The 13,657-nt window shown below is 38.0% G+C and overlaps 1 protein-coding gene across 2 annotated transcripts in view; it reads left to right on the top strand.

Moving 5' to 3' along the window:
* NKAIN (Sodium/potassium-transporting ATPase subunit beta-1-interacting protein) overlaps nucleotides 1–13,657 on the top strand; it is a 67,360-nt gene that overhangs the window by 35,421 nt on the left and 18,282 nt on the right. For both annotated transcript variants that reach the window (XM_067131179.1, XM_067131178.1), the window contains exons 2-5: nucleotides 2,253–2,390; nucleotides 9,330–9,458; nucleotides 10,073–10,222; nucleotides 12,515–12,575. In XM_067131179.1, the coding sequence (XP_066987280.1) occupies nucleotides 2,295–2,390; nucleotides 9,330–9,458; nucleotides 10,073–10,222; nucleotides 12,515–12,575 (436 nt within the window). In that variant the 5' untranslated portion in view covers nucleotides 2,253–2,294. The remainder of the gene's footprint in view (nucleotides 1–2,252; nucleotides 2,391–9,329; nucleotides 9,459–10,072; nucleotides 10,223–12,514; nucleotides 12,576–13,657) is intronic.

Raw genomic sequence — 13,657 nt, forward strand, 5'->3', positions numbered from 1 at the left:
TTATTGATCTCTTCCAACGTTAGTCCGTGGGAACCACAATTCAGGTTTCGAATTTCCGGTTACAGATCTGATATACATGTCTAAAGTAATGAGAGACTGGAAATAGAAGGTGGGAGAATTAAACTGGAATAATTGACCATTTGAAACCTACGTAGAATTGGCAAGTTGATGAAAGAAGTTTTATTTTCCCGTCAATTATAAATTGCAACACTTTAAACGGCCGGAAAGGTCGTCTGTATTTGTCGTATTTGAAAACTGCCTTAAAATACAAGCTTCAGAACTAATTATACCTTATAATATCGACTCGATGTCAAAGAAAAAACCTCTCGCATAACAGTAGTTACCATGACAACGCCTGCATCACAAACCCCCATTCAGGAGAACCGCCATAACACATGTAGCGCTCTTTTCTTTCTCTTTTTTTTTTCAAGGACTAACGTGGACGCGGAGTACGTCCCGGTGTAGGACAAGCGTGGTTTACCAAGTCGTACCGGCTATACCCTCGCCATGGGAAAAGTTGGGGATAGGGTTTTGGCCGGAATGATGGAGGGTGGGGGTCGGGTAGGAAAGAGAGGGGTTTGTGTGTGTGTGGGCGCGCGCGCACGTTTGGTGGGGGAAGGGGGTGTTCACTCGACCCCACTTCCCGGATACCATTACAGTTATGAAGTAGCCTTTAACCCTCACCTTGTATGCTAGCCACGCACAACATTTTGACCGACCTTCAGCCTTCAATCAATTGTTTTCGCCATGCTGACCTATTACATTCGCGCTCCCGCCCCCTTCCCCTCAGCTAGTTGTAAGATCGCCATCGAAGCGTATTTAAGATGACTGGTAAAAAAAAAAATTGCTAGCGTCCGGTGGCAATGAGGTTACGCTGCATTTACTTCTGCATAAAATTGTATGTAAGGGGTATATTGAAACACCCACGCATGCGTGTACATGTAAAACGTACTGGTTAATAACATAAAAAAAAAAAGTTCACGGTACCGATCAGTTTTTTTCATCCAGATTTACCCAGTAATATGAATGCTCATAAAGATAAGCAAGAGAGATAAAGCTTGTTGGTGTCCAGCGGCAATGAACTTAGAATCAAAGCGGTATTAATGAAAAAAGTAGCTTCCCCTCTGACGCATAAATATCAAAATGCAGACTTTGGTCTTTATTTTATAATTATTCAGAATATACTATTTTTTTTAATTTGATGAGAAACTGTACATTAATAGGTAAATAAAGACAACGAAGTTTTTTTATCATACTTAGGTTGTACAGTACTGCTCACACTGCATATACTCGTACATGTTTACGTATTATCAGAAATAGATGAAGGGAATGGAGTAGAAATATATGCACGTATATTTTTGTGCGTTAAATGGCACAGAATTTTGGTAAACCGGAAACTAATACTGCATTGCGTTTTACGAAACGAAACAAACTTTTCAGTTTCCTTACTTGTAAACAATTTGCTGTTTGTGAGTAACTATGATATTTTTTCATATATGAACGTATTATAATGCATAACATCTATAATATATATATATATATATATATATATATATATATATATATATATATATATATATATATAAAATGCAGTAATTGGTCAAACAGTATAAACCAATTATTTAAAAGATGATGGAAAGGCGAGTTAAAGGTATTCTACAAGTTTTAACAATTGCATTCCCGTAAAAAGGAAAGGAGGTATTGTATGCAAATTCTGAGTTTCAAGATGTGTTCTAAGGCCAAGTCTTTCATTTTGAAGTATTTCTGTCCATATTATTTATAGAAGATGAATCAGAAAAAGGTATTTATCAGCAATCTTAATTTGAATCTTGCAAAGTTAGGCCCAGTAGCCTACTGAGTCAGTTTTCTGGCACACATTCTTATCCCTGAATTAAAGTCACTAAGTTCCAAGGAGTATTCATTGAGCTGTCCTACCTAATAGGCTGAAAACAGATAATGGGTAATACTTTTATTTTTTTTGTAAGCAGATTTCTAGATCAAAACTCTTCACTTCTACAAGGCTAAATAAGTTCAAGCATTTCCATGGTGATTGCATTGGGTTTTTCTTTCTTAAAGAATAATCATAGTGAAAAGTTTTCTCAATGCCCATTGAAAAGTTTTCTCAAGGCGCAAGTTGCATGCTGTTTTTAGTGTCCATGTTCCACCATCCGACTTATCGTTTGTATAATTCATATGAAAATTATTTGATTTATCAGTGTTATAGATTAATCTAACACTTTCCTTATTTTCAGGTATCGACAGCAGAACGACAAGTCTTTGACTTTTTGGGATACATGTGGCTGCCCATTATTGCCAATTTCTTTAACTTCATATTTGTCATATTTGGTTTCTTTGGTGCTTTTCAGTACAGAACCAAATATATAATAATTGTAAGTATTTATGTACCATATTTTTATTTTGATTTTCATAATTGCAGAGTGGCACTGTATGTTTTGTATTGATTATATTTTTATTGTAAATTTTTTAAGGATACTTTTATTCTAGATTCAAAGTTAATGGTCCTCATAAAATTCAAAGAGACGAGTTTGTTGCTGCTCATTTACATTATCTAAGGAAAAGTGTTTAGCACTACATTTTATATTTTTTACATTATATGTAAGTTAGCCTTGATATTTAATCTTTTCACTGTATTTCACAGTGGTGTTTTTATGCATGTGCAAAATTCTCTTAAAGTTGAGATTACTATAAGTTTGTGTTTTTAAGGAAGGGGAAAAATTGAAACAGATGGATATTTAGGTGGGATGGACAGCTGAGGAACTAGATGAAAATAGAATAAAGAAGGCAATGCAAATAGGAGCCAAGGCACTGCTGCAAGAACCTTTAGCACTGCACACACAGCACTGTAAGAACTTGGAAAGTTATTCTTATAAGGAGCTGGAGAGAAAATTTGGCTCTTCATTTTAGTACTATTCTGTATAAAAGGCAAGGGGATCTATTTATTGTTTATGGTCAGATAAAAGTGGCTCTGAATCTGTGAGATGAGATACATATTTGTCAATACTGCCCCACAGTTTTGGAACATTTTACTTTACTAAATCATATATCATATTGTTTTGAGTTGAAAAGTTTGTCAAGGTAGTTGGGTATATCTACAAAGTTACAAAAATTACAAAGCAGAGTTTTCTGTAATGTTCTCTTGTGGATTTGGAGAATGTGTGTGTACGGTGCTCACAACCACAAAGTAAACAGGTTCCTGCTTTGTGAGTTGTGGTTTATAGTTACCCTATCTGTTTGGGGTGAGCACCTCCCCATGATCTGTAGTTCTGGTTTAGTTAGTATGACTTGCCACTGATGTGTCAGGAATCTTGCGATACCTTACATACTCCTGTTTGCAAGGAAGCCCTATCAGTTGCACTGTCATTGAATGGACCTTTTCATTGGTTACTCAAGTAGATCCATTTCTGCGGAGTCTGACATAATCGCATGTCATTGATAGTGTTTTGTACCTTGAAAGTCTATTTATCACTGTCTTATTGAGCTGCTATAGGTAAAGTAGCAGACAGGTCATTAGGTATTGGTGTATGTGGCCTAGCTGTTCTGTCAGTTTGTAAAATATTGCTTTTAACTAGTACTAACTTAAGATAGGTGTTATGAATGCTTTTAACCCGTAAGAGGTTACATAGGCTTCTTGTAAACAAGATTTACTCCCTCAGGTTACAAAAAAACTGAAAATTATTTTCTTGGCTTAATCAGTGCCAAATTGTCCCAAAAGAAAGAAAATAGCATTTAAAAGGCACACAATCCACATTTAAAGATCCAAAACTGTAAGTTTGCATTAGGGGCGATCCCCAACTGGCTGTTGAGACATAATCCTTTTGGTTTTTTTTTTTTTTTTTTTTTTTTTTTTTTTGAGACTCTCCATACCTTCCCTTATAGGTCCCCTAATACACTCATTTTTTTCCACTAATACGAACAATTTTTTATATAAATTTCTCTTACAAAATTGAAATTAGAAACAAATTTATTTTACTTTTCATTCAGTAATACAACTTACAAACTACATTTTCTTTTTTCTCTATCACTTTTACAAATTTCTAAGAGTGTGATATTCTTCAAAACATGGTTCCAGATGTAGAGGCATATTATATTCACAGCAGTGGAAGCAAGTGTCTTCTTTCTGCTGTGGTCGACAAGCCATTTTCAGCTTCCCCCTTCTAGCTTGTCTGAGAGGAAACAGTTCTCTTATGCCACAGGGGAAGCTCCTTCTCTGGGAGTTTCTGCCTCCTCCCAGGGGGACTTTCCCAGGTTGATCGATTCCTCTTGATCTGCCTTTGCTTCAGCGAAGATCATGTTCAGTTCGATGGAGCTCTCACACCTTAAAAACTTGTTTAAGGTGTTCAAAGTGTTGAGTTTTCTTGATTAGGCAGTGGGTTCTCTAGCCCATAAGATTGAGGACTGCTCTACTATTCCTGAAGATGTGCCTCCAACTTGCTGGGGGTCCCCTCGTGAATCGATAAAGGGATCAGGGATGGTTCCCAGGAACTAGTTTCCTGTACACATTGGGAGTTTAAAGAAGAGAGAACTGTGGTGTTCCTACACCTCTAGGGAAGTGACTCCCTCCCAGAAGTCAGGCCTTCTGTTTTCCCCGCTGAATCATGATCATCACCTGTTCCCGCAGGCTACAGTTCTGGAGATTTCTTCAGATCTTCAGAAGAAGAATATGCAAGATCTTCCTGCCCAATCCTCTAGGCGACCTAAGGAGGTTCCTGCTCATGCCTCCAGGACAGTCTCCCCGCTGCAGACTTGGCCCTTTCATGGCAGCAGACAAGGCTCCCTTTCTAGATCCTGTTCTCCCAGCAGATTCATCTCCAGACCCATTAAGAGATCCTCATCCTGTTCTGCCTCTTGTGAGTGAGAATTTCATCCTCCGAACTTCTGTAGGAGCCAGGCTCCTTCTCCTCTGGGAGAAGTGGAGAGAGTGGGGCAGACCCTGGATTGTCAGCATTCTGAGGCAAGACTATTTTATCCCCTTTAAAGAAAAGCCACCTTTAAGCAGCTCTCCAATAACATTGTCAGCTTACTCCAAAGGCTCGAAGAAGTCTTTGGTCTTCTCAGAAGAAGTGTTGTCCCTTCTCAAGAAGGGGACGATAGAATTAGCAGAGAATGTGGGCTCCACGGGGTTCTGCAATCACCTTTTTGTGGTGCCCAAAGCTTCAGTGGGCTGGAGGCCTGTCCTGGACGTCAGCACATTGAATGTCTTCATTCAGAAGACAGAGTTCATGATGGAGACACATCAAACCGTCTCCATTCACCAGGGAGACTGGATGACATCAATAGACATGCAGGATGCATACTTCCATGTCCCAATACATCGGGAATTGAGGAAGTTTCTGAGATTCATGTTTGGGAACAAGGTGTTCCAGTTCTGTGCTCTATGTTTCGGGTTATCAACGGCGCCTCAAGTGTTTATGAGAGTGCTCGCTCCCTTAGCGAAATGGCTCCATGTTACAGGAACAAGATCTCCCTTTACTTGGACGATTAGCTACTTCAGGCCCAAATCAAAAGAGAAATGTTCAGAGGACCTTCAAAAGACTCTCCTAGCCCAGAAACTGGGATTGACGATCAATGTTTAGAAGTCTCAGTTGATTCCATCATAACAGATTCTTTATTTAGGGATGATAATAGACTCAGAGTTTTCAGGTTTTTCCCTCACTGAAGAGAATAGAGTCTTGCCACAAGATAGTGCACAGATTTCTTCTTCTGGACCAATGCTCTGCCAACGAATGGATGAGTCTTCTCAGGGCATTATCTTCTATAGAACAATTCATACTATTGGGCAAACTTCATATGAGACCATTCCAGTTCTTCTTAAGAATCAGCTGGAACAGGAAAAAATACCCAGACTCTTTTGTGTTCCGAGTTACTCCAGAGATAAAAGAGGATCTGCATTGGCAGGGCATAGAAGGAAGGTTGTTGCAAGGGAAATCTCTCCTTCCATTGAACTCCAACCTAGACTACTTCTCAGACACATCGAACGTAGGTTGGGGAGCTATGTTGGGAGACAAGGAAATTTCAGGGACCTGGTTTCTGGAACAAAGATATTGGCACATAATTCTGCTTTGGGCAGAGCAATTTCAAGTCAAGCTTCTTATGCACTTCATTCAAGGGATGCTCAGCATTCTGGCAGACAAGCTAAGTCACCAGAAACAGGTGTTACCCATGGAGTGGACTCTGGATCCACAAGTTTGCTTGGATCTTTGGAAGTTGTTGGGGACTACGGTTATAGACCTGTTTGTGACTTCCAGAAACCATTGTCTCCCCCTTTTTTGCTCACCAGTTCCAGATCCTTTAGCATGGGCAACTGATGCCATGCTTCAGTACTGGTCAAAGTCAGTCATTTTCATGCTTTTGTCCCATTCCAGCGTCAAAGTATTTTTAATTTAATTTATTATATTTTAAAAATGCATGATAAGACAGGTGATCAACAAATTCCAGACTCACCAAAACTTCTGTCAGTGATCCTAGTGGTCCCCTTTTGGCCAACAAAGGAATGGTACCCGGGTCTTCTCGACCTCCTTACAGACTTTCCGAGGCTGCTACCTCAAAGACCTCCATCTGCTAAAACAACCCCACTTCTGGCATTTTCATCAGGGGTTGTTTACTCTGGCCCTGACAGGATACAGATTATCAGGAAACTTCTTAGAAAGAAGGGGTTTTCAAGATTGGCCTCGCAAGCTGTTGCCAGATGCAGGTGACAGTCCTCTGATAGAGTATATCAGGCTAAGTGGGCAATTTTTAGAGTGGTGCAGAAAGTGCAGAATAACATCTTCTCAGACATCTATAGCTGAAATAACAGACTTTCTACTATATCTTAAGACCAACAGGAACATTTCATCCTCGACGATCAAGAGTTATTGGGCCATGTTAAGCTCTGTCTTCAGTCACAGGGGAGTGGACCTTTCCTTTAATCAGGATTTATCTGATCTAATTAGATCATTGGACACCATGAGACAGAAAGAGGTAGCAGTAGTGCCATGAAACCTGGATGTGGTCCTTAAATGGTTGTCTGGACCCTGATTTGAGCCTATGCATTTGATTTCCCTGAGAGATCCAACTAGAAAGACCCTCTTTTTAGTCGCTTTAGTGATTGCAAAATGAACCAGTGAGGTCCATGCAATAGAAAAAGAGTGGGTTTTTCCCAAGGGAATGCTGTCTGTTCCTTCTCTTTGGGATTTCTGTCCAAGAACGAGTCCAGTTCCAATCCGTAGCCTCGTTCCTTTGCAGGAAAAAGCTGTCTGAGATTGTAGGCCCAAATGAGGAAGAGAGAGCATTGTCTCTTGTGAGAGCTGTAAGGTTTTATCTTCACAGAACAAAGAAGATTCATGGTCCTTCCAACACCTTATGGTGTTCTGTTAAGAATCCTTCTCGGCTACTTTCAAAGAATGCCCTGGCATTCTTCTTTAGAGACCTCATCCCGAAACCCATTCTTCTGTTGAAGATGAGGTTTTTCCATTGTGTAAAATGAGAGCTAATGAAATTAGAGCTGTAGCCACTTCATTGGCATACAAGTGTAATTTGTCTCTCTCCTCGATATTGCAAGCAACTTTTTGGAAATGTAAGTTGGTCTTTGCAGCACATTATTTGAAGGAAATTGAAACAGTTTACGATAATTGCAGTACTTGGGTCCATTTTCGGTGGCTGGCGTGGTGTTGGGGGAAGAAGCGCAGGAAGCAATCCTTCCTTCCTTTCTTTGTCTTGATTTGAGGTTGTTGAGTTTTTCAAGGGAGCCTGGGGGTACAGTGTACCAGAGTGCCCTCCTGTGCTTTGTAGTTGGGCAATGGTTTTTAACTTTTTATGGTACTCAGGTGACATTTATTTCATTGTCGTTTTTTCTGCACTGCACCCTGGGCAGGGGCAACATTATTACCTTTGTCAGCAGTTTGAGTCATCCTTGCTACAAGGTGTCCACTAATATAGTAGGCAAGTCTCAGCTATACCGCCACGCCACTATACTCCAATAGAGGAGACTTCCTGCAGCCAATCAGAGGCAGTTTTAATGCTAGCAATCCTTTCAGCAAATTCATTACCATTACTGTTTTGGGTAATTTGTTCATGCATCCCACCTCCTGTGAAACAATCAGCAGCAGGCATTTTTATAAAATTGATGCTTTTATGTCCTTTTATATTCTCAAATTCATCACCATTACTATTTTGGGGTAGAACATGTTCGTCGAAAATCATCCCATCTCCTGTCAATGTTGGCATTATTATTGAACATCAAAAAACAAATTATGATTATTTACCATTTTGGGGCCCATATTTCTTTCGTCGGATCGCGTCGCATTTAGTTACTTATATAAAAATGACATTTTTATGATAAAATAAAGTTTTATATATAACTTACGGAACAAGTAATTACATGATTGGAGCCCTCCCTCCTCCTCCTCACATGAACATTATGGCACAAACAAATTGAATACTTTTGCTAGTTTTCCTCTCTTACCCCAAAAGTGGGGAGGGTCAGTCACCTAGCCAAACAAAATAGCGCAACCTGCAAATTTAAACATTTTTAGCTGCTGGTTAATAGAAAGTATACAATGTAATTACTTGGTAAGTATATATAAAACTTTATTTTATCATAAAAATGTCAAGTTTACTCATTGTACAGTGTAATCTTTTAATTAAGAGAATTAATACTTTATTTCGGTATTGGTTTCCCTTCATTTAATACCTTTACACCCTATTATTTTGTCACATGTTCTGTAGTCAGCCATGAATGCTGTAAAGTAATGCAGGCGATTAAAGTAATTTCCAACCTCATGTATTGTTTCTTGCACTATATTGGACTTACTGTACTTTTTTTTTTATCTCTTTTCTGTTTTCATTACTTTGTTGTAAACTCATTTTTTGATACAGGATCTTGTGATTAGTTTGTTTCGTTTTTATACATTTTTCCGGTAGTAATATTGGTTTCCAAATTTTTTTATCATGAATGGAGACATTGTTGTTAGTTCATGTCTTCTCCTGTTATTCATCTGTATAGCATGATTAGTACTTTGGAAATTGGAACAAGGTTTTGGTGGACATTTTGGTTCTTGTAGGTGTTAATGATGAGTCTTTGTTGGATCCATATAGTGAATTTTGTATTGTATATACAAAAAAAATATTGGGAGGAATTGATTGGACTCTTTTCATTTAGGAACTCATCAGTTATACATGAGGTTTAACTTTGTAATGATAATGTTGAATCATATGAAGTTTTCAGGGGAACTAATAAAACAGTTGACATGAATAAAGTAATTTTAACTGAGATGTCATTTCTTTTGAAAAGTAGCATTTTTTAATTTTTATAAATTTCCCTTTTACAGTATGTTGCCTGGTTGCTGCTATGGCTGGGATGGAATATTTTTGTTATTTGTTTTTACCTCAATGTAGGTGCCTTGGACAACAGTAGGGATTGGCTCAATTTTGGTACTGGAAGTGCCTCTTGGTGGGAGGTAAGTGTTGAAAGTATTCTTGCACATGCATAGTTAATTTTTTTGCAACAGGAATTTTTTAAGTTGTAAATTTTTTCTGGCATATATGCATTCAAATCATTTTGATTTATTATTTGTATAGTTTTTCAGAAACAAATGCTACCATAATTTGTGCCACAAGGTATTAAGCATATTTTGTACTTTTAATTCATCCTAAAAATAGAGATTAATAATTGTTCATCAAATTGGAAATGTTGAAAAAATATTGCAGAATTTTTTTTAGGCTTCCATGCTTTCTCAACAGGGGGTTAGATTATGATAGGTGACTTAAGTCACCATTGTTTGAACAAGTGCTTCCAGTTCTCAGACAAGATATTACTACTAATGATTCTCCTTATTTCTAAATTTAAAACAACTTTAACTTTGCAGAGGTGTAATTGGCTTTAATTTGTTACTATCACTTTCATTCCATAAAACTTACCAAAAGGGTTAACAGGATGCCTTGTAATTATATTTACCAGTTTTTATTTTACCATCACGTCTGCCAGTGTTTTGGGTGCACACAATTGTTGGCTATAAAGCTTGCTGTTACCAGTTTCCTGTTACCACTGCAAGGCAAAAATTATCATTTGCAGGTCAATGGTATTGGTTGTCGTGCGGTGTATGCGACAAATTTAACAGACATCGATCCTCTTCGACCCATCCGTCCTCTAGTGGTAAATGACTGCCTCGTCGATTATATATATGTGGAAACTATACATGCTGGTATCCAGTGTGCTTTTGCAGTAAGTATCATTGCTTTATTTATTTGTATAGTTTTTCTTTCAGCACAGCTTTTTGTAACTTACTATAGGATCAGTGACAAGAATAACCTTGGTGCATTAGGAAATGTTTGTAATACTGTAAGTTAATTTTTTAAAGAGGCCAGAATTATTATGGCTGCCATCCTATGACAACCTATAACTGATAAACAAAATGCTTTAATGTCAGATGGGAGCTTTTCCCACTTATAGTTTAATCCTAGGATTTGACATGCTTAAACTTTTCTTGTTTCCCCTTAACTTGGATTTTATCTTTTGTACTCTTTTACTTTGACCAGTTCATATGTGTTCTATCAGTCATATCTTTTTAAATGACTTAATTGAATTTCCACTTTATTTTTAAGCTTATTACATTTATAACCAAAAATAGCAGACTTACCCGAAAGTGTTGGTAGACTTGGGTGAGCAATCCCCCCTCTCTCTCTCTCTCTCTCTCTCTCTCTCTCTCTTTAATCTCTCTCTCTCTCTCTCTCTCTCTCTCTCTCTCTCTCTCAGGATTACTAAACCCTACATTTAATGTGTATAAATCAAATTTGGTTTACAAAATTAGTTTATTTTGCAAATGCAACATAAGAGGTTAAAAATGGCAAATATAAACATAATACAGTGCTAAAATGGAAAGAAAAAGGTAAATGAACATCTTCCCAAACATGTTATCAGTCACAAGAACTATAAGTGGGATTCTTCCCATCTCAACCCCAATCACTATTCAGCCCCCATTCTAGTTATGTGTCTTTTTTGTCACCAGTTCACTTAAGTGGCCATCATTTCACATTAACCCCATTACCCCACATAGAAATAAGTATTAGAAGAAATGATAAGCCACTAAAATGTGAATTTACTGTTTATCTTTAACACTCACCCTTACAGCAAGGAACCAGGTCTTCCAAAATGAATGTATGACTTTTCACAAAAGCTCTCAACACTTACACCTACAAACCACTTTTCATTACCGACAAATGCACAAACCCCTTCACGACACACCCATATTCAGGTTCTAACCGGACAAAGCTTCTAGAACATTCGAGACAAAATGCTGATGAGGTCTTCTGGCCACGTGTCACAGATACAGCTGTGTCTAAAGGTGACTTACATTCGGGCACTCTGTGCTGAGCTCAGCAGATCATCAGGTGTTCACCTATGCGCTGGAGTGCGGTGAACACTACATTGTCACATAATGACATGTACTTATAGAGACACATACTTTATTGTCAGAACACCAAAGTATTTGCATTTATATCTTGTGTAGAATATTCAACTGTGTTTTTATTATGAAATTCTCACACCAGTCACTTGCTACTGTGTATGTTACACATTGCACAGCTCTGGTAGTAGTACATAGTGGTTAATTGTAGAATTCCAGTTGCTGTAAGTTGTAGTGCTTTATGCCTTCCAGAGTTTCTCTCTTCCATTGCCATTGTACTTTTTTCTACTTAGGTGCCCATCCACTTCAATGTTTTCTTGCATTTTTTACCATTTAAGAATATATAACCTTTGTGAGGTTATGAATTTCACTAATTTGGTTAGTTTTATAATATTATAGAAAAGTTTGTTAGGCTTCTAGACCTAGAAAATTTGCTCAAAAGAATCAATTTTAATTGAGAGTTAAAAAAAATTGAAGTAAGAAAAAGGTAATCAGGTGGGAATAAATCTAAAGAAATATAAAAACTGTCAGAGAATAGAAAATAGAATTTAAGCCAGTCCAAGCGTTGGGACCTAAGAGGTCATTCATCACTGAAACGGAAATTGACAGTAAAAAGGTTGGAAAGGTGTAACAGGAGGAAAACCTCGCAGTTGCACTATAAATCAGTTGTTAGAAGAGGGTAGAAAGTAAGATGTTTGAAAGAGAATATGAATGGAGATACAGTAAAAGGAGTAAAAGGGGTTGCAGCTAGTGGCCGAAGGGATGCTGCAAAGAACCTTAAGGAATGCCTACAGTGCACCGCATGGGGTGCACTTACAGCACTACCCCCTACAGGGGTGTAAAAACTTTTAAACGTACTTGGGTTCATACTTTAACAGTTATCCTTTCAGAATTGCTATTTTAGCTGTGTTGAGTAATGACTGTGACTTTTAAATTTGTGAAACTAGCTGAAGATTATTTTTGAAATGATGTTTGAAGTCCCAGTGTCTGTTTTTTTAGCACTTACCTTGATTTTCACCCTCACAATATGGTAATTTGTGGCAGTCCAAGTTATCATCATATTATAAGAGATTGTGTATTTTTGAGCCTAAAATTTTGTATCGTCTTTGCAGGTTGTGGGCTTGATTTTCTCTGCATATCTTATAAGAGTATTTTCTGAGGAGGATGATAGCTGTGAGTATGGTTTTTTTATGAGCATTGTGGAAATAGTTTATTCAAGTTTTCATTTCTGACCTATGTTAGAAAAGGCTGGCTTCTTCATACGTCAAAGCAGCTGATAAATTTGGTATATCATTTTTATGGTAGATTTTCTGTTAGTGTCCTCAATTTCCACTGAAGGCTTTAATTCTGAGATAAAATTCAGTTTGTCTAATGTCTGACAGTATTAGAAAATTAGACATAAAAGGTTTTGACATAGGAAAAACCTATTTTTGGTAGTTGCTGTTGAGTCTTCAAGGAGTTACCATTCATGGTCTACCAGAGCTCCATGGTGACCAAACTGATATCAAAAAATTCTCTTCCAGTTGGTCTTTTTGGCCAGGTATTGTGTCGTAATGATTAACATTGTAACATGTGATGGACATAATGGACTCAAAGATAAGAGGGCACTTTCCCCTCATCTTCAGAGAAGATGAACCCAGTTTTTCCACTGTCAAAAGACCTGCAAGAAAGAGAGGTTACTATTGCGCATGCGCATCCTCCCTCTTGTTTACAACCACCTGTTAAAGACCAAGGAGCCATCACTTTTTGTTGGTTAATGCAGAATAATCACTTGCCTAAATCCCATGCCTTTTAGTCAGAGAAGTGGGAGGGTTTTGAGAACTCAACAGCAACTACCAAAGTTAGGTTTTTCATATGTCAAAACCTTTTTTTTGTTGGCGTAGTCGCTTGTTCATCCTCAAGGAGCTTCACAAAGAAACTGACAGGTGACGAAAAAGGCTTAAGCTCTTAATTTTTAATCCCAACACCCCAAAGGAAAAAACATTTCTGGTCTGAGATCAAGCCACAGATTCCAAGTCCTATTCTTTATTCCAAATACTCGTCAGGTTTTGGTACCAAGGAACAAGAAACTATACACGAACTTACATTTTAGGATGTAGTTCTCCAGTGGCTTACCTAAGCATGCTGGGTTTGGTTGCAGTACTGTCGCCCTTCTCCCAGGGATAGTTAGCACACTCACCATCAATAAGACCCCTGGTTTTCTGCCATAGCACCTAGGAGTTAAGACTAACCATGTCACCTACTGATACACAGTG

This window comes from Macrobrachium rosenbergii, chromosome 29 (assembly GCF_040412425.1).
Source record: "Macrobrachium rosenbergii isolate ZJJX-2024 chromosome 29, ASM4041242v1, whole genome shotgun sequence".
Classification (NCBI taxonomy): Eukaryota; Metazoa; Arthropoda; class Malacostraca; order Decapoda; family Palaemonidae; genus Macrobrachium; species Macrobrachium rosenbergii.